This window comes from Schistocerca serialis, chromosome 7, assembly GCF_023864345.2.
Source record: "Schistocerca serialis cubense isolate TAMUIC-IGC-003099 chromosome 7, iqSchSeri2.2, whole genome shotgun sequence".
NCBI lineage: Eukaryota > Metazoa > Arthropoda > Insecta > Orthoptera > Acrididae > Schistocerca > Schistocerca serialis.
In genome coordinates, this window is record NC_064644.1 from 527,028,313 (window position 1) to 527,055,264 (window position 26,952).

The 26,952-nt window shown below is 46.1% G+C and overlaps 2 protein-coding genes across 2 annotated transcripts in view; both read right to left on the bottom strand.

The window, feature by feature from the left end:
• LOC126413204 (zinc finger C3H1 domain-containing protein-like) overlaps positions 1–2,154 on the bottom strand; it is a 525,925-nt gene extending 523,771 nt beyond the window's left edge. The window contains exon 1 of the mRNA XM_050083100.1: positions 1,869–2,154. Within this exon, the coding sequence (XP_049939057.1) occupies positions 1,869–2,154 (286 nt within the window). The remainder of the gene's footprint in view (positions 1–1,868) is intronic.
• A 6,366-nt stretch (positions 2,155–8,520) lies between these two features.
• The window catches only part of LOC126413205 (pleckstrin homology domain-containing family A member 7-like), a 224,192-nt gene continuing 205,760 nt past the window's right edge, over positions 8,521–26,952 (bottom strand). Inside the window, exons 5-6 of the mRNA XM_050083102.1 lie at positions 12,557–13,018; positions 8,521–8,601 (exon numbers count right to left, since the gene is read on the bottom strand). Coding sequence (XP_049939059.1) covers positions 8,521–8,601; positions 12,557–13,018 — 543 coding nt within the window. The remainder of the gene's footprint in view (positions 8,602–12,556; positions 13,019–26,952) is intronic.

The window sequence follows — 26,952 nt, forward strand, 5'->3', positions numbered from 1 at the left end:
TCTGTGATGGTCTTCTTCAAAGAAAAAAACACAAACTGCCTTTTGCTCGGAACGCTCTTCAGTTGCAGACGCCATTCTGAAGACTGATTATACGAGGGTCGCTCCAAAAGAAATGCACAGTATTTTTTTTAAATCCATCGTTTAATCTACATGTTTGAAAGTTTTACAGTGTGTAGATACATCCTTTAGGAACAATATTTTCATTTCTCCACATAATTTCCATCCCTCTCAACTGCCTTACGGCATCTTGGAACTAGCGCTTGTATACCCGCACGGTAAAATTCCAGACCAACCTGTTGGAGCCACTGTTTGGCAGCGTGCACAAGGGAGTCATCATCTTCAAACTTTGTTCAACGAAGAGAGTCTTTCAGTTTCCCAAAGAGATGATAGTCGCATGGAGCCAGGTCAGGCTGGTGTTTCAGTGTTGTCCACCGGAGTTTTGTGATCGCTTCCATGGTTTTTTAACTGACATGTGGCCGAGCACTGTCGTGTAAACAGCAAAACATCCTGCTTTTGCCGATGTGGTCGAACACGACTTAGTCGTCACACATGCATCAGAATTTATGGTGGTTCCACTTGGCACGATGTACACAAGCAAGAGTCCTTCAGAATCGAAAAACACCGTAGCCATAACTTTTCCAGCAGAAGGTGTGGTTTTGATTTTTTTTTTTTTTTTTTGTTGGGTGAATTGGCACGATGCCACTCCATTGATTGCCTCTTCGTCTCTGGCGAAAAATGATGGAGCCATGTTTCATCACCTGTCACAATTCTTCCAAGAGATTCATCTCCACCATTCTCGTACTGTTCCAAAAGTTCGCTGCATACCGTTTTTCTTGTTTCTTTGCGACCCACTGTTAACATCCTGGGAACTCACCTGGCACAAACCTTTTTCAACGCCAACACTTTCAGTATTCCACTAACCCTTCCTTCCCCTATTTCAACTTAGCGTGACAATTCGTTCATTGTGATGCGTCCGTCAGCAGTCAGATGGTTCAAATGCCTCTGACCACTACGGGACTCAACTTCTGAGGTCATCAGTCCCCTAGAAGTTAGAACTACTTAAACCTAACTAACCTAAGGACATCACACACATCCATGCCCGAGGCAGGATTCAAACATGCGACTATAGCGGTTGCGCGGTTCCAGACTGTACCGCTTAGAATGCTCGGTCACCCCGGCCGGCTTAGGAGTCACCAATTCGTTAACTCTCTGCACATTGTCTGGAGTGTGTGCAGTACGAGATCTGCCGCTGCGAGGACAATCCTCAATATTGCCGTGCCCGCTTTCATCACATAACCTGCTTGCCCACCGACTAGCTGTACTGTGATTGACAGCAGCATCTCCATACACCTCTTTCAACCTCTTGTGGATATTTCCCACTGTCTCGTTTTCACAGCACAGGAATTTCAATGACAGCACGTTGGTTCTGGCGAACGTCAAGTGTAGCAGCGATCTTGAGGAGATACAGTGACAGCGCCACTCACGGGAACAGGTTGAACTATGTTTGAAATCAAGCGGGAAGGATGTATCTACGCACTGTAAAACATTCACACATCCAGAATGAAAACTGTATTTTTACAAAAATAGTGTGCATTTCTTTTGGAGTGACCCTCGTAGGATTGACATCTAATTGGAGTAGATATATGGTGTTGCAAACGAAATAATTTTTTTTTTACCAAAACTGGTCGAGAAAAAAATGTGTTGCATTAGGTGTTGAAAGCACCTCGCAAATAGGACGGGGCTGATAATTACGAGTGATCAAGAAACGTCGCAAGTTGCGACGTGTGATGTCGGACCCGCCAGCTCGACGGGAAGTGGGCAGCAGTGCGGGCCCGCTTGCCAGCCCGCCAAAAGCCGGTGGTACTCACCCTCGTCGTCGGAGGAGAAGCTGTTGTAGCGCGGCAGGGAGGCGGCGGCGGGCGCGGAGGGCCGCCTTCCGTCGTGCGAGCGACTGCGCATGCGCGCGGCGGCGCTCTCGTCGAGGTGCGAGGCGCGGCGGGCGCCCGCGGCGGCCGCGGCGGCGGCGCTGCCCCCGGCGCGAGCCAGGCCGCGGCACGACGACGCGGAGGTGGGCAGCGAGCCGGGGGCCGGGCCCGGCTTGCGCGTCAGCGGCGACTGCAGCATGCGCTGCTTCCACTCCAGTAGCCGCTTCATCGACTCCTCGCGCTGCAACAGGGGCGCCGCCGGTCAGCGCAACTAGCGGGCTCTCACTCTACGTTCATCTTTTTTTTTCTTTCTTTATTGAATTTCGATTTCCCCCGAAGGGGGCGCGCTGGCAGCATAGTGTCCCGCTCTTGAGCCTACAGACTTTGTTTTCAAAAGATGAAGATAATAAATAATAAAAACAGGCGGTAAAATCTGAGACTTAACTGGTAACATGAAGAAAAAAATTGTGGAACTTTAAACATAGAACAAAGGGATGATGATGCTAATAAAATACATACGAAGCAGACAGTTAAAATAATAGACAGACAATTAAAACTCACGGCGACAGTCTGGTTTCTGTTCGCAAAAGACATAAGATTCACACCCAGCGACAGCATGATTTCTGTTCACAACACTGTGGAAAGACGAACAACACTGAACATTCACTGGGACACTGCACTAAAAAGTTGGCAAAGATGACATACCACAGCCGAGAGCAGTTGGGGGGAAACTGGACAGATGATGGGAAAATATAAAGGGGGAAGGAGAAGAAAAGCGAAGGGGGAGGGGGGAAAGGAGCCAATGGAGGATGAGGACCTGTAAGAGGGGTCGCGGATGCTGGGCAGATGCGACAGGGAGTGGGGAAGGCAGCCGAGGGGAATACAAAAGGACTCGGGGAAGGGAGTGGAGAAGGGAGGTAAGGAGAGGTTAGTTGGGAAGAAAAGAGGATGGAAGGGGGGGAGAGGGAGTCCGGGGAAAGGTAGGAGGAAAGGAGGGGGGAGTGAGGATCAGAGTTGAGGGATAAATGGAGGGAGAGAGGGCATCATCCTGGAGGGGGAGTTGATGGAAGCCACCTTGGGAAAGGAGCTGAAGGGTGTAGAGATGGAGGGTAGGGGGGACACAACAGTGAAGGCTGGGCAGAGGTTGGGGACGGGAGAAGAGTGGAGCAACCAGGGGGTGAGGGGATCAAGGTGGCGGGAGGTGTAGAGTATGCGGATATGGTCGAGGAATAGGAGTAGATGGGGGAAAGGAATGAGGTCATAGAGGATCCGAGGATCCACACGTTCACTATCTTCCTCCTCGGAATACAACATCTACGGTGACGCAACGACCAGCCAGGTAGAACGCGTGCTGCAGGGTTGTGAACTGAGATCGGTGTTCCAGCCTGCGTCTAAATTACGAGATATGTTGCACCCCGTTAAAGACGATATATGTCTTTAAAGTGCCAAAAGTGAATGGTGTCCTGTGCGAATGCGGCAGCACTTACACTGAAGCGCCAAAGAAACTGGTATAGGGATGCGTATTCGGAGATATGTAAATAGGCAGAATACAGCGCCGCGGTCGGCAACGACTATATAAGACAACGTGTATCTGGCGCAATTGTTAGATCGGTTACTGCTGCTACAATGGCAGGTTATCAAGATTTATGTAAGACTGAACATGGTGTTATAGTCGGCGCACTAGCGATAGGACAAAGCCTTCCGAGGTAGCGATGAAGTGGGGATTTTCCCGTACGACCATTTTACGAGTGTACCGTGAATGTCAGGAATCCGGTGGAACATCAAATCTCCGACATCGCTCCGACCGGAAAAATATCCTGCAAGATCAGGAGCAACGACGACTGAAGAGAATCGTTCAACAAAGCAGAAGTGCAGCCCTTCCGCAATTACTGCAGACTTTAGAGGTGGGCCATCAACAAGCGTCAGCGTGCGAATCATTCAACGAAACATGATCGATATGGTCTTTAGGAGCCGAAGCCCCACTCGTATACCTTAATGATCGCAGACACAAAGCTATACGCATCGCCTGGGCCCGTCAACACCGACTTGGACTGTTGATGACTGGAAACACGTTGCCTGATCGGACGAGCGGCGCTTCGGTCTGGAATACGGTCGCAGGTTCGAATACTGCCTTGGGCATGGATGTGTGTGATGTCCTTAGGTTAGTTAGGTTTAAGTAGTTCTAAGTTCTAGGGGACTGATGACCTCAGCAGTTAAGTCCCATAGTGCTCAGAGCCATTTGAACTATTTCGGAGTCGTTCGTCAGGCTCTAATCGATGGCAATCGGTTTTAAACTTGACAAGAATTTCCGCTGTCGACTAACTCATGTCCATCTCAACCAGATTCCGAGAGAACCTTGCATTGCTAACGGCATGCGACGGACATTTGGAGTCGAGAACATCGCAAAAGCATGGTGCTTACAGTGGCACCTTAAGCTGTACGTCCTTTATAGGCCGAACAAAACGGTAGCTGAGTGAAGACATCTAGTGTCGTCTGAAAATCGCTACCGCGCCTCTTTTCAAATGATGCAAGCTGACGAGAGCATCGATAGCCGAATAGGACGCTTGATCCGCACTGTGTGGACGGAGATGGTTCTGTGATGTTTTGAGGATGTCTGTGGCACCATAATTTGGACTAGTTGCTTCACGCTGCCATGTACATAAACCAGGATGACTCCTTTAACGTTCTCGGTAACCAAGATTTAGCCTTTCTTGTACATGTTTGTAGTGAGCAAGCTGTGGAGTCTTTGGTCTTCCAAGGCAACACCAGCCATGTTGTCTGAGAGCCACGCATACTTCTCTGATTTGACGAATTCTCAAACACCCTAACACACAGCGACTGACCCTTTATGTCACTCGTTCTCATACAAACTATTTGGAACAGCAGGTCAAACGTACCAGTAATCATCTCATAATTTGGTAGCTGTATGGATCTGTTCATCAATGACTGGTTCGGCTAGATATGGCGTCCCTGCAAAAACTTGGGCACTCCCTTTCTACAGGCGATGTTACATGTTATTAGGGTCGCACCTCGGGCATACGATTAGTATAGGATTATTCGTAAGTACCTTCGTTTTTTTCAGAAGACAACTGCGCGAATACTACAGGACCAGAACAAAATATATACGAGTGGATGGGACATCTCTTGAAGTTTGACCTCACATTACAGGTGTTCAATATGGCACCGCTTGTGACGCAGCAGCCGACCGCTGTGACGGAGGGGTTCTAGGCGTTTCGGTTCGGAACCACGCTGCTGCTACGGTCGCAGGTTCGAATCCCGCCTCGGGCATGGATGTGTGTGATGTCCTTCGGTTAGTTCGGTTTAAGTAGTTCTAAGTGTAGCGGACTGATGAGCTCAGATGTTAAGTCCCATAGTGCTCAGAGCCATCTGAACCATTTTTTGTGACTCAGAAAACGTGAATAAGACGTTCAGGCTCTTGCTACATACGTTTCAACACGTCATCGTCGATATCAGTGACCGCATTAACTACCCTTCCTAGCAACACTTCCATTTTAAGCAGTTGTCTAGGCAGGAACACACGATGTTTGACGTCATCTCAGAAGAAAAAAAAAAAACTTAAGAGTTCAGTCAGGTGACCGTGGCGGCCACGAAGAAAGTGGAGAGTCGAGATGGGAAGCACGTCCAACGCAACGCTGAGGTAGTTCGAGATTGAGGTAATCAAGAACATCTGAAAGAACGATTGTTTGAGCACATCTATTGCATTAAATGTAAATAAAAAATTTTAAAATTCTTAACATAGAAAACTCTAGAAAGTAAAAAAAAATAATACGTATTTCCCCTTTCAGTTTAAAAAAATGATATGCATTTTCCCTTTGATATAAGTAGTAATATTTTGGTCCGAGCGTCTTTGTGTCAGGGGACTGCTAAGTAAATAAAAAAAATCATAAGTTATCAGCAGCTATCCTTTCTAGAACTAGAACAGTATGCTTTCATTATGCTGGGTATAGGGCTCTTCTCTTTGGCATCATCTCATCCAGTCCTGCGCGTCCCATATCCTGCCACAAAATAGGTAATGAAGTTATAATTATTTATTATGTACAACATGAAAACCAATCGATATTTAATTAGGCTGTTTATTTTATATCATATTTTTACATAATTACGTAGGAACCTAGTTTCATGCATCAATCTGTCTTACGAGGCCTATACCCATCAGTGGTTTGATTATAGCGTAACAAGGCAGGCTTCATTAAACGGCGAGCGCGGCTTGACCGAGTGGCGACCCGAACGGGCAGAAGCGTGAGGTTGTGTCTACACTGCGAATTTTTCGGAGTAAATTAATTAAGACTTAGACTCAACGATCTGATATTGTTAGTTTGATATTAACCTACGTTGCTCAGGTAGCTTGCTTGGATTTAAATTTCATATTTCATCATTTCTATTATGTATTTTGTTTTTATTTTATTTACTTAGCTGTCTCCCGACGCGACAACGCTTGGGTCACAGTACTAGTACTTATATTAAACTGAAGACGGCAAATACATATTATTTTTGTACCTTTTACAGTTTTTCCGCTTTGCAGATGCTGAAACTGGCTACTACAAATGACAAAAATCATCACTGCTGGTCAACCGTAAAAGATAAACATGTTCTCACAGGCTTTTATTTAGATACTTTTGACCTGTACAATCTGGTACTACGTAACTTGACGTAGCTCTTATGTATTACGTAACGTATACCAAGAGAATGCGCTGACAAAAAACATTCTTACGCAGTTTAGCTGATGATATTTTAAACGGCTGAACAGACTTTCATGGAATAGAGCTACGAACCATGCCGATTAAACCAATTTTCAAACAAAAAACACTGCATTAAAATCAGACGTTTCGTTTGGGAACTAGGATGCCACAGACAGATACACAGATACAAAGAAACACACCTTAAACTGGACTGCTGTAATTGCGACAAAAGCTTTTCCTACAGTACGTCCAGATACACGAAACAAGTCACAGCTTTCGCCGTAAAGAAAAATAGTCCATAAACCTTTGAAGACGTGCGAAGGAGTTGCACAATCTCGTGTGGTTTTCTGTGCCCACACAAGAAACGTTGTGACATTTTAACTTTCCAGTTACATGAAACGTGACTTCGTCACTGAAAACTAACGCTGTGAAAAACCGCCATCCTCCAGTAGCCTCTGCAAGTTACTACAGGAGTCAGCACGAAGCCTGTTATACCGAGGAATCAGCGCGCGTAGCTACCGCAGGCGGTACGGTTTTACACAGAGGTGTCTGCGCAGAATGCACCAGATAGTTGACTGCGGTGTGTGTAGTTCTCGGCTCGCACGCGCAGTCGATTTCTTAGCGCTCTAAATGAATTTTTCCCTCAAACGCTCCACCTTCTCTCCCACCAGTCCGAGTCGTCCTGGTTCCTTCCCACCACACGAGCAGCCGGACTCACGGAATATATCGTGCCACCCGTGGTTTGTTTTGTCTGGCTTTTGTACCCGCATCATCGCTGAACATCAACTCACATTTAGCGAATTCGGGGTTACAAAACAGACGCACCACTCCATTAACACCTTGCTCTGACACGCCTGGCCCCTAATGCTGCCATCTGCATCCACGCCAAGGCGCATTTTACGAACCGAAACTTGGAGAGATGTTCGGTCACCACCAAGTACAGAGAAAAGCCAGAGCTGGCGAAGTGCTGCACTGACAGGATCGAGGCGCACGCCCTACATTATTTCTCAAACGATTTCACAGAATCTATTCGATAAAAAAAGCTTTCTGTTTTCACTTGTAGCTTTATATGTCAGTTTTATGGTGAAGAACCGTCATATCGTTAATGGTCGTAGTTATTGTGATGTTTCACATAAAAGCACAAAATCCGAATACATTGCAATGAAAAATGGGAGTCGCTATCAATTTGAGTTTGGTGCATATTAGACTACGTATTGCACTGTATGAAATGTAGCTAAAATTTTGAATTCTTATTTAAGCTTAGGAGGGCATCAGTATCTGCCTCCAGTCTCCAGAAAAGGATTTGATGTAGCGCGTTCACTCTAGACCACACACGCGTTCGAATGAAATATTCACAACGTCCCCCATACCTCGTAAACCGTTCGAGATATCGAAACGACATTTTGGAAAATGATAGCACACAAAGAGGACAGTTGATTTTAAATTAACAACAGCCTCAATGCAATGTCTACCTAGATTTACCTTGGTCTCAGGTGGGATAACCCAACCTTCTTCAGAATAAAAGGAATTACGATTTGTCCATAATGGACAACGTCAAGAACTAAAAACTGTGATATAGTAATACATCGTCATATTGCAATAACTTATCTAGTAAACAGCCTCGGCCCCACTTCGCGACCCCTGTACGGCAGCAACGGATGTCGTACTGGCTATAGCCTCGAGAGTGCATGCGCGATAGTGTGCATTCGTACTTGTTAACGCTGTTACCAACATGTACTCCTAAACTTAAAATTTTATGAATAACCAGGTGCGGCTAAAGAAATTGACGTATGCGTTATCCTGTAAGGAACAAAGATATATCGACTGTCTTGTTGGATATCAAAAGTGAGGGGAGCAATGCGTTTACTATTTTAAGCCGACCTAGCATATTCGGGCTAATCATCGAACTTGATGAGGATAACTACGGGTTTGAAATACAGGTTAAGATAATCCCAGCTATTCAGCAAACGGGAGTGCTGAAAACACGTTGGCAAGGGTAAATGATTACTCCCTACATCTACATACATACTCCGCAGTCCACCATACGGTGCGTGGCGGTGGGTACCTCGTGCCACAACTAGCATCTTCTCTCCCTGTTCCACTCCGAACAGAACGAGGGAAAAATGACTGCCTATATGCCTCTGTACGAGCCCTAATGTCTCTTATCTTATCTGTGTAGTCTTTCCGCGAAATGTAAATTGGCGGCAGTGTAATTGTGCTGCAGTCAGCCTCAAATGCTGGTCCTCTAAATTTCCTCAGTAGCGATTCACGAAAAGAACGTCTCCTTTCCTCTATATCTATAGGCTCCCATCCGAGTTCCTGCAGCATTTCCGTAACACTCCCGTGATGATCAAACCTACCAGTAACAAATCTAGCAGCACGCCATTGAATTGCTTCTATGTCTTCCCTCAATCCGACCTGATAGGGATACTGTGGTGTCACCGGCAGACACCACACTTGCTAGGTGGTAGCTTAAATCGGCCGCGGTCCATTTAGTACGTCGGACCCGCGTGTCGCCACTGTGTGATCGCAGACCGAGCGCCACCACAAGGCAGGTCTCGAGATACGATATAGCACTCGCCCCAGTTGTACGGACGACATTGCTAGCGACAATACGGACGAAGCCTTCCTCTCATTTGCTGAGAGACAGTTAGAATAGCCTTCTGCTAAGTCCATGGCTACGACCTAGCAAGGCGCCAATTGTAACAGTGCATGTATCTTACGAGTCTCATTTGTATAGTCAAGAGAGATGTATCACAAGGAGTGATTAAAAGTTAAGTATATTCCAAAGCTACGTATTTTCTTTATAGCAGTCATAACGTATCCTGTTCCAGACTTGACGCCAGTCGGCGTGTGTGTACGCGTGCCTTTCTTTCGGCTCCCTTCTCAATGTGGCGTAGCTAGCTTGTTACGCCACAACAGATACCAAACTCTCGAGCAGTACTAAAGAATAGGTCGTGTCAGTGCTTTATAAGCGGTCTCCTTTACAGATGAACCACATATTCCCAAAATTCTACCAATGAACCGAAGACGACTATCCGCCTTCCCCACAACTGCCATTATATGCTTGTCCCACTTCATATCGCTCTGCAATGTTACGCCCAAATATTTGATCGAAGTGACTGTGTCAAGCACTACACTACTAATGGAGTATTCAAACATTACAGGATTCTTTTTCCTATTCATCTGAAATAATTTACATTTATCTATATTTAGAGTTAGCTGCCATTCTTTACACCAATCACAAATCCTGTCCAAGTCATCTTGTAACCTCCTACAGTCACTCAACGACGACACCTTCCCGTACATCACAGCATCATCAGCAAATAGCCGCACATTGCTATCCACCCTATCCAAAAGATCATTTATGTAGATAGAAAACAACAGCGGACCTACTACACTTCCCTGGGGCACTCCAGATGATTCCCTCACCTCCGATGAACACTCACCATCGAGGACAACGTACTGGGTTCTATTACTTAAGAAGTCTTCGAGCCACTCACATACTTGGGAAGCAATCCCATATGCTCGTACCTTAGTTAGGAGTCTGCAGTGGGGCACCGTGTCAAACGCTTTCCGGAAGTCAAGGAATATGGCATCCGTCTGATACCCTTCATCCATGGTTCGCAAGATATCATGTGAAAAAGGGCGAGTTGCGTTTCGCAGGAGCGATGCTTTCTAAAGCCGTGCTGATGCATGGACAGCAACTTCTCTGTCTCAAGGAAATTCATTATAAAAAAATGGTTCAGATGGCTCTGAGCACTATGGGACTTAACATCTATGGTCATCAGTGCCCTACAACTTAGAACTACTTAAACCTAACTAACCTAAGGACATCACACAACACCCAGTCATCATAAATTCATTATATTCGAACTGAGAATATATTCGAGAATCCTGCAACAAACCGATGTTAAGGATATTGGTCTGTAATTTTGAGGATCCGTCCTTCTACCCTTCTTATATACAGGCGTCACCTGCGCTTTTTTCCAGTCGCTCGGGACTTTACGTTGGGCAAGAGATTCGCGATAAATGCAAGCTAAGTAAGGAGCCAATGCAGTAGAGTACTCTCTGTAAAACCGAACTGGAATCCCGTCAGGACCTGGCGATTTATTTATTTTCAACCCATTCAGCTGCTTCACAACCCCAGGGACGTCTATCACTGTGTCCTCCATACGGGAATCTGTACGAGAGGTATGTTTGTACGATCCTCCTGCGTGAAATACTTCTCAAATGCTAAATTTAAAATTTCAGCTTTCATTTTGCTGTCTTCCGTTGCCAGGTCAGATTGATCAGTGAGTGACTGGATGGAAGCCTTCGACCCGCTTACCAATTTTACGTAAGACCAGAATTTTCTTGGGTTTTCAGCAAGATCTTTTGCTAAGGTATGACGGTGGTAGTGGTTGAATGCTTCGCGCATCGCTCTTTTTACAGCAGCACGAATCTCTACTAACTTTTGCCTGTCCTCATTCTCCCGATCTTTCTTGCACAGCGAGTGCAACTGCCTTTGCTTCCTGAGCATTCTCCGAATTGCGCTGTTAAACCACGGTGGGTCTTTTCCGTCCGTAACCCACTTTTTCGGCACATACTTCTGCAATGCGTGATTTGCAATGTGTTTAAAATTTGCCCATAATTCTTCCACGTCCATCGCACCGGAAGTAAATGAAGTCGATTCATTTACTAAGTGGGATGCTAACGACTGCTTATCTGCTCTTTCTAGTAAGAATACTCTCCTAGCCTTCTTGACCGACTTTTTAACTTTCTTAACCATAGTCGTAATGACTACATCATGACCACTAATCCCTGTCTCAACACTGACACCGTCGATGAGGTCTGGTCTGTTGGTGGCTACCAGATCTAAAATATTTCCTTTACGCGTTGGCTGTCGATTTAGCTGCTCAAGACAGTTTTCGGATAATGTGTTCAAAAGTAATTCACACGACGGCTTGTCTGTACTACCTGTAATGAATCCATAGACATCCCAGTCTATACTAGGTAGGTTGAAGTCGCCTCCGACTAATATAGCATGATCAGGGTACTTCTGCGATACAAAGTGTAAACTCCCTTTGAATGATTCTAGAACTGTCACGGTGGAACCTGGTGTCCGGTAATAACACCCCACAATTAACTTTATTTCCCCTAGCCGTGTTAAACGTGTCCAGATAACTTCACAATCACACTCTACTTCGACCTCAGCAGACACAATATTTTTGTCAACTGCAATGAAGACACCACCTCCTACGGTGTCTAATCTGTCTTTCCGATACACGTTCCAACCCTCACTAAATATTTCAGAACTTCCTATCTCGGGGTTGAGCCAGGTCTCAGTCCCGAGAATAATTTGCGCGCCACGCGCTTCCTGGTGGGCAGTAAATTCAGGAACTTTATTCCGAATACACTGAAAATTTACTGCGAATATCTTGATAGCTGAAGTGTCTTTACACTGAGCGCGTCCTAATTTCCCTGCCTGCACGTCGACTGGTGAGTGTCCATCAGCACACCTACTGCCTAGCCTAAAAAAACCCCATGGCACGCCACAAATTATGGCGGATGGAACAACGGTTGAAAACCTTCAAAAAAGTTTTTGTTTCGCAGCTGCGGCTGGTCGTTAAGAAGGTAATTCTTGTCATATAGTAAGTGTTTAAAAATTTTGCATTTGTTCCAAAATATCCAACTTCGCACCGTTCACTTCGCAATGCAAGAGCTGAGTAGTATAACGAGGATTGGGTGCGTGAGCCGTTTGCACTAAGTGTTTAGCGAATGTTGAACCACGCGTGCCATCTCCAACTTTAGTAGGGATATGTTCCTTGTGTCTTGTTAGTAAGGCTCTTCCTGTTTGGCCGATGTAAAATTTCGGGCAATTGCCACATGTAATCTTTTAAGTGGTTCGACATTTTTTACGTTTGGATTGCAAAACGAGTAGCTACGAACCTGCTGGGAACGATGGGGCGTCGTCGGGTGGTGCTGGGCCGCGACGGAGGCGGCGGCGGCGGGCTTGGCGACCGCGGGCAGCGTGTGGCGATGCTCCGGGGGCGGCGCCGCCCCCGCCGCCAGCGCCTCCTGCTGGGTGGCGGCCCCCGAGCCGCGGGCCGGCAGGCGCGCGCTGGCCGAGCGCAGGAAGCGCTGCTGCGCCGCCAGCTGGCGCCGCATCTTGTCGGCGTACGCCTCCTCGGACCAGTAGTCGGGGGCGGGCGCGGCGGCGGGCGCCACGTCCATGCTGGACTTGGGCCGCGGCAGGTGGTGGCGGCCGCCCGCGTGGGCGTGCGCGTGGGCGTGGGCGTGCGGCAGCGAGTGCGGCAGGTACAGCGCCACCTGCGGCAGCGTGCCCGCACCCTCTGAGCCCTCCGGGGCCGCTACCGGCGGCTGCTGCTGCTGCTGCGCGCCGTCAGCCAACTAGAGGCGGGCAAATCCGGTCATCTCTGGGAACTACACGAAGGCAAAAATAAAACTCACCCGGACAATGCATCTTAGCACAAGCACTCCAATGAACATCACCTGCAACCCAACTTGCCGATGATGCAAGTTGGGCCAGTCTTAAGATGCACTATATTGGCCAGTTTTATTTTGACCATTTTCTATCCTGCTCTACGCAGGTCGTATGACGAGGGCCTCCCGTCGGGTAGACCGTTCGCCGGGTGCAAGTCTTTCGATTTGACGCCACTTCGGCGACTTGCGCGTCGATGGGGATGAAATGATGATGATTATGACAACACCCGGTCCCTGAGCGGAGAATATCTTCGACCCAGCCGGGAATCGAACCCGGGCCCTTAGGATTGACACACTGTCACGCTGGCCACTCAGCTACCGGGGACGGACTTCTGCGCAGGTAGAACACAGCTTACGATCGCTGACACTGGCAGTAACGCAAACACCCGCGGAAGAAACAGGCGGTTCGTGAGGTCGATAACAGCGGAATTCGTCACATGTGACTGTGCCTCTCTCAGTGCGGTGGTTCAATTCTGGGGGCTTACGAAGGAACCTTACAGGTGAAGGGCGAACCGAACTCCCTTACTAATTCGCAGCTATGAGGAATGGCGATATCTTTTACCGCTAATCGTATAAGACTCGAAACTCCTTTGCTTTTGGTCCCCGTTTGGTACTCTGTTCACCCCAGCCCCGGTGTCGTACTTGCCATCCGATTTCAGACCGCAGAGAACATTAATCACGACCTCGAGCACTTCCTTACCCGACGTTGGCCTTGGTTACGTCTGTGCGGATGACTTTAAAAGTGAGGGGATGTGCCCCTTTAGCGACACATACCAAATGTTTGCACTGCCGCCGGAAACGTCTGCCTATACGGTGGAGTTACTGGACATCAGGGAGTCGATTTATTATTGCACACAGACTTTCCGGTTCGTGTTGATCCTCTTGGATTCTCATAATGTGTTGCAGAAACGGCAACATTCGACGTTTGATAAAAAGACCAACGGATATATCTTGGATGTAATCGAGGCCATCATAGATGCGCGGACATTGGACTTTGGCATCCGCTTACTTTGGGTAGAATGGCGTCGAGGCAATATCACTCGCTGCGAGTGATATTGCGGAAGGAAAGTTCCGCTCAAAACCCCCTGTCCCTTATACGAATCACAACTCGACGCTCAAGAAAGCTGCTTAATGCGACTGGAATTGTGACCGGTAAGTATCCTAGTACCATAAGGGCAAGCACATGGGGGCCACACAACCGAACGTCTGTTTGCGGGCATGGTTCACCTCTGTGAAGCTTAGTAGATGTCATGTGACCTCTCTCACCTGCATGCAGCTGGGACACGGTTGTTGGCTGGCTCTGAGCACTATGGGACTTAACATCTATGGTCATCAGTCCCCTAGAACTTAGAACTACTTAAACCTAACTAACCTAAGGACAGCACACAACACCCAGCCATCACGAGGCAGAGAAAATCCCTGACCCCGCCGGGAATCGAACCCGGGAACCCGGGCGTGGGAAGCGAGAACGCTACCGCACGACCACGAGATGCGGGCACGGTTGTTGTCACGACCACCTATACTGGCCGAAATTTATCGCTTCTGGACACTGTGATCAAGATACAACGGTGGTGGCGGCTCCGTCACACGTCATATTGGCGTATAGCTCGGCTGCACGGGTGGTTTCGTACAAAATATCCGCTGCGATGTGCTACCCTCTCTCTCTCTTGAAGTGCACCTGCTTTACATTAGCGGTTCGAAGTACAGAGTGACAATTATTGAACTGCATGAAATAAAATCATCGTTACTTCTGAAAGGTTTGTGCGTTAGGAAGTTCAAAATGCACTGTTAGCCGCGGGGCATGATGGGAATGGTGCGTGCATGGTTTGATTTAGCGACGAATTCCACTTTCGTTTGAATGGGTTCGTCAGTGTTGTGTCGGTATCTGGGCCGACACCGTGAAGTTGAGATGGCTGAAAATGCACGCTAGACTAACGCAGACGGGCGTGAAGTACTGGAACAGGCTATGTAATTAATGTTATTAAGAAAAGTACGTAGCTTGATTAATACTTATCTTTAATATCATTGTGGTACATCGCTCTTGACTATACACAGGAGACTTTAATTACAATCACTGTATGGCTAATGGCGCCTTGCTAGTTCGTAGCCATTAACTTAGCTGATGGCTATTCTGTCTCTCGGCTAATGAGAGAGAAAGACTTCGTACATCTGGTCGGTAGCTAGGTTCTCGTACAACTGGGGCGAGTGCTCTCTCGTATCACGAGACCTGCCTTGGTGGTGGCGCTAGGTCTGCGATTACACAGTGGCGACACGCGGGTCCGACATGTACTAAATGGACCGCGGCCGATTTAAGCTACCACCTAGCAAGTGTGGTGTCTGGCGGTGACACCACAGTCAGTAAGCAAAATTGGTGCTTTTGGGGGACTGAGAATCCGCATTTCGCGATCGAGAAGTCTCTAGGCGCTTCAGTCTCGAACCGCGCTGCTGCTACGGTCGCAGGTTCGAATCCTACTACGGGCATGGATGTTTGTGATGTCCTTAGGTTAGTTAGGTTTAAGTAGCTGTAAGTCTAGGGAACTGATGACGTCATATGTTACGTCCCATAGTGCTTAGAACCATTTGAATCGAGAAGTCTCTTCACCCTTGACGGGTGACTGCGTGGTGCGCAATGTTCAATCACGGAATAATCGGTGCGATATTTCTTGATGGCACGATGACTACCGAACGGTACGTGAAGGTTTCGGAAGATGATTTCATCCCCATTATCCAGAGTGACCCTGATTTCGACAAGATAAGGTTCATGCAAGACGGATGTCAACCCCATTGGACCAGGAGAGTGTTTGATGTCCTGAAGGAGCACTTTTGGGGCCGCATTCTGGCTATGGGACACCTTGAGGCCACTGGGATGGGCCTCGATTGGCCGCCATATTCTCCGGATATCAACACATGCGACGTCTTTTTGTGGGTCTACATTAAGGACAAGGTATAAAGCAATAACCTCAAAACCATTGCTGAACTGGAAACGCCCATTCAGAAGGTCATCGACAGCAGCGATGTTTCGACACGTCAGCGGGTCAGCCACAATTTCGCTATTCATATGCGCCACATGACCGTGAATGATGGCAGGCATATCGAACATCTCACAACCTAAATCCCAATATCTGCAGAGACGTTTACATGTTGAATAAAGTGTGTGTATGCCGTAGTTTGTAACTAATTTACGTTTCTTTTCATATAGTTCAATTAGTGTTACCCTGTATCTAGATATTATATAGGTATATATAGAGGTATTCTATAGGTATTATTTAGCTTTGACCTACAAGTTGTATAATCTTGTCTCCTCATGGAAATAGCCCGGGTCGAAAACCGGAACGTCAGTTTCTGGTTTTACTTTGTATTAAGAATTGATCTCTTTAGACGATGCCGTTATCGAGCTTTCGATTATAAGTTGCTGTGGATGTCATTCTATTCTGGAACAGGCCCGGGTCGAACCTTGTCCGTAATTTTGTGTTTTTTAATTTTTATGACTAGTTTATCTTTGTATTTCACAATCTGATGATTGTTGTAGCTGCTACTAGGTGTTTGGTGTTCGTCTTTTAGTATTTTTATTTTACTTTCAGAACTTACGTCGATACATTGAACTCTTTTTATTGTTCTGCTGTAGAAATGCTAATTACGTTAATATGGCACTTTTGTAACTACCGTCGGATGTATGGTATTTGCTGCCCGAAGCCAAAAATAAAGAAAAGGTCGGTGAAGAGAATGGTTAACCGAAAACAAATTCAGAATGTAACGAAGTAGTCTTAAGCGTATACCGAGAGCAACGCGAATCAAAAGCATAAAATAGGCAAGGTCAATGGCGCACACTGAAGGCTTCATAGACTAGGGAGGGACTGACCGGCAAGTACGGGCCGCTGTGTCTACATAGTCTCGGATCCGCGCGTCACACCCGCGGCGGTGACAGCGCCCCTGTGGACGGAGCGTGGGACTCACCTCTCTCCCGTATCTATACTTGGGCTGGGTTGGGAATACGAATCACTTTCGGATACTAAAGCCCATCCTCGTTCCTTTTCACTCATTCAGCATTCCATTTTTATCTAATTGTGTAATGATCTACGTGTTTTAAAAGAGTCAAAATGAGAAGTATAGCACCTAACGACAGTAGTGTGCCCAGAATCTTAGCTGGGAAAGGGAAGTTGTTGGGGAAACGAGTCACATTGGTTTCGCGCTGAACGGCGAAATAGTATTGAGAATTAACGACAAATGGTCCTGACTAAACTTGCTGTCTATCAGTATCCATTATGTGATCCGCCTTACTTAAATTGATGCTGAATTGATACAACTATGTATGACTGGCCATGAACCTAACTTTATATGTGATTCGATTATACACTTCGACATATTTGGACCTGCTCCCTTAGTGGTCGATGGAAGATAACCTCAATCGTGATATGCTGCTGGCCACTGAAGAGGCTCCTGAGTGATGCTATGGGATTGAGAAACTGAACATTTTTTTTTTGCAGTCGGAGCCAGATTTATTCCTAATCTCAAAAGAAAAGAAGTTGGCGATTATTTAGCATTAGTTATTCGGCATCTGTGACGCTCGGCCAAAGTACGACCAGAAGATACCGTGGCCATCGATATCCAATATTCGTCGTTAAATGCCGGAACGCACAGAACCGCCACCAGCCCCAGGTACGTTTTGTGGCTACTGCTGTTCCCAGTCGTAGAGTGTCACCATCGAGTGTGCAAGAGTGCTTTGCGGTATCAGATTGTGTAGTGGTTGATGCAAAGTAAGGGAGAACGCTACAAAAGGCATCAAAAGGCATGTCTACATCTACATCTATACTCCGCAAGCCACCTGACGGTGTGTGGCGGAGGGTACCTTGAGTACCTCTATCGGTTCTCCCTTCTATTCCAGTCTCTTATTGTTCGTGGAAAGAAGGATTGTCGATATGCCTCTGTGTCGGCTCTAATCTCTCTGATTTTATCCTCATGGTCTCTTCGCGAGATATACGTAGGAGAGAGCAATATACTGCTTGACTCCTCGGTGAAGGTATGTTCTCGAAACTTCAACAATGTCCAGTAAGCTTGACCACCCCATACCAATCATGCTTCTTGCTACGTGCAGTCTCCGCCGTAACATTAAACTTTGATTTGTTAAAAAATAGTTCAAATGGCTCTGAGCACTATGGGACTTAACATCTGAGGTCATCAGTCACCTAGAACTTAGAACTACTTAAACCTAACAAAACTAAGGACATCACGCACATCCATGCCCGAGGCAGGATTCGAACCTGCGACCGTAGCGGTCGCGCGGTTCCAGACTGTAGCGCCTAGAACCGCTCGACCACTCCGACCGGCATTTGATTTGTCTTCGGTACTCATTGTGAAGGTGTTATGTATGAGAAGCTGGAATGAATGCACCACTGACCCCTCTTCACAGCAGTAGACATAAAAGCATCTGATCTGAACCAACACATGTGTGAGGAAGGGGATGGAGGGGGAGGGGGGGCTGAGGGGTGGAAGACGTCCTGCTCCACAGATGTCTTTTGGTTATCTGACGAAGTGACAACGGACGTACATTTATTTATTGATTTTTTTTATGTGCAGCCGGAATCAGTTTTTATCACGATGATGCGCTTGCCTATACGGTCACTACCTTCAACTGGACGCACAATCCCACACGCCGTTTCCTCGTGACAAACAGTAGAGAAGGTGTTGTTATGCCAGTGGAATAGGCAATTATGTCGTCATCACCCTCCCTCCCCCCGCCGCTCCCCACCCCTTCTCGCTCCCACCTCCCCCCCCCCCCCCCCCCACCCACTTCCACCGCCCCGTCCGATTATACTCGACACCACAAGACTTGTCTTGTGGTAGCATGTCTTCAGCAGTAAACGACGTCGCTCCCATAGTAGATGCGGAATGTTCTGTGTAGGGAGAGTGCTGCTCCATTCACTTCACAGTACCTTAAGTGTCACACTCAAGGGTGCCATCAATTAAGATATAAAGTCGGTGCAACTACTCTTCTCAAGGTAATTGACTATATATTATATTGCCTTACGCTCTATCAAACTGACGCAGCTTACTTTCTTAATTTCGAATATGTCTTTATTCTTTAGAACCCTGTTTTCATCTTTTACTTTTAAGGGGCTCCGGAACGCCCTATACTTGCAATGTTAAAATAACGCTTATAAATTACATCTTTCCTCACAAAGTATTTGAGGTAGGAAGTTGAACTTTTTACAGATTCTTATTGGAATATGGGCTACAACTTAACACAGGGATTTTACAAATTTTTAGTTCAGTTATTAAAGATGATTTTTTTTTCAATTGTAATGAAAATTCACAACATTTTTTGCAATTTTTTATTTATATATTCAAAAATATACAGTTTTTTGGAAAAAGACTGTGTTAAATTATGCAGAAGGTACTGTGTAACATTTACTGAAAGTTTGAAACAAATATGTTTGGAAGATCCTTAGAAAACATGTAATTAGTATGAGAAAATAAAAGTTTTGGGAATCGAGCGACAAAGATTGGATTAACTTTTTAGTGCATTCCAGGTCCATAGGATGGATTATCTTCATCCTCTGCAAACTCCTCCTCCAGCTTCCTCTTGTTCCTCCTCCTGTTTACTCTTGCTTGTATTTCTAGACTCTTTACAGCCCTGTCTGCAGCCCGAAGGCGTTCCTTGTCTAAAGCAAGCATCGCTCGTTGTTGTGTTCGTAGATTTTGCTACCATTTTCTTCAGTTGCAGTAACTGCAACACTGTTCCAAAAGGTGGTCATGTATGAACACTTATCACATTTCAGTTGTATTTCACTAGCAAGTCCTACGTGCTTTATTATGGAGAGTTCCAGACCAACTTCACTACAATGAATACATCTTACACAGTTTGAAAAAATTCCTTTGAGAACCGACATATCAAATATTTCATTCACATACGATTCGCCCATAAAACATTCATAGTTTTCACTCATTGAACCAAGCTTCTTCTGTGAAGTTTTTTCTTTCCCACTTTGACTGCTATGGGCAGGTGTACTTGAGAGGTTAGGTTCACTCACTTGGTTATCGTCTTTATTGTTTACAGTAATAACACATACCTTTGGCTTTCCAACATTTCTCCTTTTCTTAAAAGCCTTCAGAGGATTTCTAATAACTTTACTTTTACTCATTATTATACTTCAACAAAACAGAGACTCAAGAAACAGAATTAATTACGAATATTTTCGATATAATGACAGAGTAAGTAATCATGAAACAATCGACAATCACACCAGCGATATATATTGAACCATCACAGGTTAGCCACAACACATACTTTATCTCTCATCACTAAAATATACCTGATGAACACGGACGTTAATAATAACACCATTTGACAGCAGTTTAACAGCGCCACAGTGGGTCACGCCCATGTAGAACACATTTCAAAAAAACTTTAAAAATAGTTGTAGTCTTCGGAATTGAATAAATTATATACCTATTAAAAGGTAATAGTCTGCAGATTCAGAAAACGCAAAAAAGTAAAAATTGAACTTTTCGTGATTTTGAGCCTTTCCGGAGCCCCTTAAAGTTTTATTTGTTCCGCGCATCGGGAGAGTTTCAACGAAAGTAACTGTGTAGTTATTGTCGTCGATTTATCGAAACTAGTAAGCTTTAAATAGCGACAGGCACCGGAGGAAATGGAACAGCGGCATTTTTATACATCAGATTATTTGATTAAGCGTATAACAGTGTTGTCACTCAAAAGGTATATGTCTTTGATTCTTCATAATTTAATACGGAATGCAAACAAAATATTTTTTCCGTCGAGGACAGTAACTCTGCTACTGTTAGGCTTACTTATAAATAAACTAAAATATAAATAAATAATAACAAGGAAATAAATACTTTGCTACTGACAGGCATTTTTATAAATAAAATATAAACATAAATATATGAAATATACATTCATAATTTAATAGTGACTGTGATGATAAGTCGTGAAAAGCACAGAAGGAAGAAAGGAGGATAGGGGTTCAGCGTCCCGTCGGTGACGGGATCATTAGAGACGCAACACAAGCTGGGACTACAGAAGGAGATCGGCCATGATGTACTAACATCGCGTTGACCTCAATCGGTTTAGAGAAACCATTTCAAGTTTTGATGCGGATGGTCAGATGGGAATCTGAACCACCGTCGTCCCGAGAACGAATCCGGGATGTTACTTTTACTTCACTTCGCTCGCCACGGGCGTATTGAGATGTCGTTCGTAGTGAAGAATTACTCGAAAGTGTAGGAGAGAAATACTTAACCATAAGAGGAAATATTTTCTAGATCGTCCACCACGACCCGGTAATTTAGTATGAAATGAATTAAATAGACTGTAACGGGAGGAATATATCGATGGGCAACAAATCAAAGAAGATACAGAGAAATGTCAGTGCAACCCGTTCAGAAATGCTGAACCTATAGTACAATGTGTACGTAATGGCACTGTTCATATTTCCAATGTTATTGGCAAAGAGCACCATTCTGCACATTATTTTATATGCAGGGTCGTAAACTGGCCTGGAAAATGTTTCACACACCTTTCGATAGTCATTCCAAAATTCGAGTACATCATATGCAGTTGGGGCAGAAAATGTAAGTTGCGTTGCCTACCTTAAGATGCGTGAAATATTTACTGAATCAGTTCCATTTTGCCCATACGGTATAAAGTTTGTTGCAGTCAATGCTGACATGAAACGTTTAATGCGTATTCCAGTTTCAGCTGATTAGTCATTAAATATTGATAGTATGATGAATGTGTCACAACATGCTAGGAGTCGGTATTTCCATGACGGTACTATTAGAGCATTGAGTCCACTAGTAGCGGCCACATGTGAACGTTAACGTCCAGCACGCTTCGAAGCAACCAATGAATATCTACGGCTAATCGGTCGAAACAGGTGTATCTATTAAAAAATTTACGTCAGCATTATTGAGAGTAGTCATCTTAACAGTTTCGCTAGGAGAGCACACGTCCAGCCCTAACGTTCACGCTCGCTGGCGTTCCTACCTATGACATCTGAACGCCCTACTAGATGTTCTCCTCTGGGACCTGTAGCAATTGCGCCATTGGAAGGACTCTACAAACATTGCAAAATCCTCCAACCTACAGTACCTGTTAAAAAGTGTTCCGACACTCCTACGTAATGCGGAACTGACCAGCAGATGTCACGAGAGCCTATCTCGCCAGCATAAAAGGCGGTACGGATTATTGTGTTGTCAGTACAGGAGTAACACCAGAGGGCTCCGTAACTTGGGAAGTGGACTACCCTCCGTAACTTCGGAAGTGGACTACTAATTGTGGAACGTGGACTAGTCACTGTACGTTATCTGACTACAAGATCGATCAGGGACATTTTAGTCGTTCTAAAGCTGCCCAAGTCGAATGTTAGTTATGTGACCAACCATAGCTACACTAAGACCAGCCAGACCTCATTAACTGACGGAAATGGGCTGTGGAGCTCTGCGGAGGATGGTTATAAAGAACCACATGAAATCAGCGGAAGGAATCATTCGCGAGTTCCATAGTGCCACCAGCAGTCCAGATGGAACAATGACTGTGCTTAGGGAGTTAGAAACAACGTGCTAGGATGGTTGCGGTGCTCCTCATTAGCCAGGCATTTCTGTAGTCAGTGCTAAGGGACGATTGACGGAGTGCAAAGAGCGACGGCACTGGGCGGTGGACGACTGGAAACGAGTGACTTAGAGTGACGAATGACGTCATACCCTGTTGAAATCCGACGTAAGGTTGTAGCTTTGGCGAATATCTGGAGGACGTTAGCTGCCATCCTGTGCAATGCCGGCAGTGAAATACGCAGGAGGTGGTGTTACGGTATGTGGATGTTTTTCATGGTTAGTGTGTAGTCCCCATATTGTGCTTAAGGATAGGGTATATTTAACACCAGTTGTGTACTGCGTAAAACTGAGGAACAGTTCAGACACGATGACTGTTTGTACCAGCATGGGAATGCACTCTGTCATAAATAACAATAACGTTCCTGAAAAGGATTGGCCGAGAGTCCCTATCTGAAAGCAATCGTACATCTTTGAGATGGGCTAGAACCTCGAATTCCCTCCAGAACGTAGCGTCTTACATTATTACATTCTCCGGTTTCGCCTCTTGAGAAAGAATCTGGTGCTAATCCTCCACAGACTAAAGGTGTCCCGTGGAGAGGTTAAGCCGTCAAGAAGGCGAAGGGTGGGCACAGCTTATATTAACTTCCAGCAGTGGATATCCATTTACTTCTCAACGGGCAGTGTATAGTCCAGCCCTACAATTCATATTTCGGCGATGGGTTCGGTTTTCAAGACAATAATGCACGAGGACAACGCGCCTACCTCGATAAAAGTTGTTTTTAGGAGGCAGGAATGAACAGAATGAAATACCGTGTTGACCCTACAGTCATGAAGTCTGCCGAGCATATTCGGGATGAGTTAAAACTTGTAGTATGTCATCGTAGAAACTCTCGTCATATTCTGGATGACATCGGGAGAGCACGACAAGATTGCTAAGAAAGCCACGTGATTTCAACGCTGGATATCGCGGTTTTGACCTACATTGCAGAGGTGTCAAAAGAAGCCGGCAGAAAAAGGACGTTAGAGAGTGACAATCTGGCAACACTGTAACCACATGTACGGTGGCTGCCTCTGTCAGGACCCAGTCTTTGTGCTGTACAGTTGGTGCAGTGAATAGCGTTTTGGGTTATCATGCAGCAGGTGGATGGTTCGATCCTGGATTGAGGCCTATGTTTTTTATTTGGTAAATATAGTGCAGGTGGTACGGTATCTGGCATCTTAATCGTCAACAGTGATTGCAGCGGGTCCTCTAGAAAACACGTGCACTTACATACTACAATCGTAAAAACTGGAAGATTGGTCAGCTTCGAAAAAAGCCCTTTTCATGTCATGGAATTTCACAATTACCTCATCCAGTTGATGCGAAACCTGTTTTCTTTGTATCCTCCTCCAATGGTTACCAGAGATTAGTAGCAACTATTATTCTTGCCTCGTTCAGGTCCAGACATTTCGTTATGGCCTTACGTTACCAATAGGACTACCAATGTACTTTGCGAATAATATCCAAACCCGGTTACTATTTGTATGTGTTATCACCATGGTCCCATGCCTTTGAACACTGAGCCTGGTAACCGCATACTGTTATTATTATTATTATTCTATCGGTGGGATTGTGGAAACACCACGTCTGTTACCGTTAGGGACACACAGTGTAATTGGAAAGAGAACATTTCACAATTAGCTGCGTCGGTATGAATCGTGCACAACAATATCTCTCAGAGAGGTAATGCGCATTACATTGAACAGGCGCATGTTTAGCATCTCGAAATTGATATTGTTTTTGTAATTATTCTGTCCTATGACACGTCATTTGCTTCAACTTCAGTTTCTATTTCTTATTTGTCTTAACCACGTACTTGTTACGTTCAGAATTAGAAAATGTTGTAAATTTAGGACACATGTGACGTAAGAAACGGCGTGTATTACAGTATGAAATGTCAGAATGAAATTAGCAAATAAAAATTGCGTCCCAACCCAGGATCGTACCCACGACCTCCTGCATGCGAACCCAAAATTGTATGCTCTGCACCAACTGTGCCGCACAACTAACACGTCCTGACAAAGCTAGTTACCGCACATGTGGTTACAGTGTTGCCAGATTGCCACTCTTTAACGTCCTTTTTCTGCCAGATGCACTCTCCGGATGAAGTTTTGTGTCAGACATTTTTTTATCGCTGGCATGTGAGAAGTCGCGCTGCGAAGCCCGAGTGCACGAATTTCGCTTCACTCTATATATAGGTAGATCTCTTGTGGATGATGGACATCAGTTCAGAACGGAAAGGAAGCCTAAACGACCTGTGTATGTCACGAATAACTTCGCCAAGTTCGATAAATAGTGCGCTGGTGTTTCACTGTGAAACAGTTTCCGTTTCCGTCAGTGTATTTTCCGATAAAGATATCTTTTTCTTTAACTTTTAGTTTTAAATAGTTTCTTTCATTCCCTGCTGCCTTAAATCTGAGCACGACAAATTTTCGCAAGGGAGCACGTGGTGGGAAACTGATTTCGAGCAATTAATTAGGATTTTTCGCCGCTGCCGATCAAGCGGAACTTTTGCGAGTGTGGTGTGGAGAAGGTGCCGACGGCGCGCCGGGCTGCGATACTCACAGGCGCGTGGGCGGGCGGGGGCGGGTAGGTGCGGCGCGGGTCCAGGTGGAGCAGGTCGGCGCTGTGCGGCCGCGGGGGCGGCGGCTGCTGGCGGCTGGGCGGCGCCGTGCGGTACATGGCCGGCGGCGGCAGCACGTCGCGCGGCAGCCCGCCCGCGGGGGCGGCGGCGGCGGGGGGCGCCGGGGGAGGCGCTTCCGCCTGTCACCGGAACAACAACACCCACAGTCCTGTATCCCTGACACTGGGTTCGTTTATGAAAAGATCTTCTGTAGTACCTCTCTCGATATCGTTTACATTTACGTTTCACACGACACGTTTCGGAAAATTATTCCCATCTTCAAGTCAGTGTTTTGTGTGCTATGCCATTTTTGCTGAAGTTTTCGATTGTGGGATAACGCATTGTTTTATTGTCCTTACTCTAATATATAAAAACAAACGTAATTTGTAATTGATCATCGATCTTAATGTAGGGAATTTCCACTTACGCTTTTGGCTTCACACATGCTAAATACCACACAAAATTTTTGTGCACAGCACAGAATGAAAACAGGAAACATACAAGCAAAAGCTACTAAGATATATTACATATTGTCGACATGTCCCCTGACTATTCTTTCGTGCTATTCTTTTTCGTACTATTCTTCCGTACAGAAGATATACACTCCTGGAAATTGAAATAAGAACACCGTGAATTCATTGTCCCAGGATGGGGAAACTTTATTGACACATTCCTGGGGTCAGATACATCACGTGATCACACTGACAGAACCACAGGCACATAGACACAGGCAACAGAGCATGCACAATGTCGGCACTAGTACAGTGTATATCCACCTTTCGCAGCAATGCAGGCTGCTATTCTCCTATGGAGACGATCGTAGAGATGCTGGATGTAGTCCTGTGGAACGGCTTGCCATGCCATTTCCACCTGGCGCCTCAGTTGGACCAGCGTTCGTGCTGGACGTGCAGACCGTGTGAGACGACGCTTCATCCAGTCCCAAACATGCTCAATGGGGGACAGATCCGGAGATCTTGCTGGCCAGGGTAGTTGACTTACACCTTCTAGAGCACGTTGGGTGGCACGGGATACATGCGGACGTGCATTGTCCTGTTGGAACAGCAAGTTCCCTTGCCGGTCTAGGAATGGTAGAACGATGGGTTCGATGACGGTTTGGATGTACCGTGCACTATTCAGTGTCCCCTCGACGATCACCAGTGGTGTACGGCCAGTGTAGGAGATAGCTCCCCACACCATGATGCCGGATGTTGGCCCTGTGTGCCTCGGTCGTATGCAGTCCTGATTGTGGCGCTCACCTGCACGGCGCCAAACACGCATACGACCATCATTGGCACCAAGGCAGAAGCGACTCTCATCGCTGAAGACGACACGTCTCCATTCGTCCCTCCATTCACGCCTGTCGCGACACCACTGGAGGCGGGCTGCACGATGTTGGGGCGTGAGCGGAAGACGGTAACGGTGTGCGGGACCGTAGCCCAGCTTCATGGAGACGGTTGCGAATGGTCCTCGCCGATACCCCAGGAGCAACAGTGTCCCTAATTTGCTGGGAAGTGGCGGTGCGGTCCCCTAAGGCACTGCGTAGGATCCTACGGTCTTGGCGGGCACCCGTCCGTCGCTGCGGTCCGGTCCCAGGTCGACGGGCAC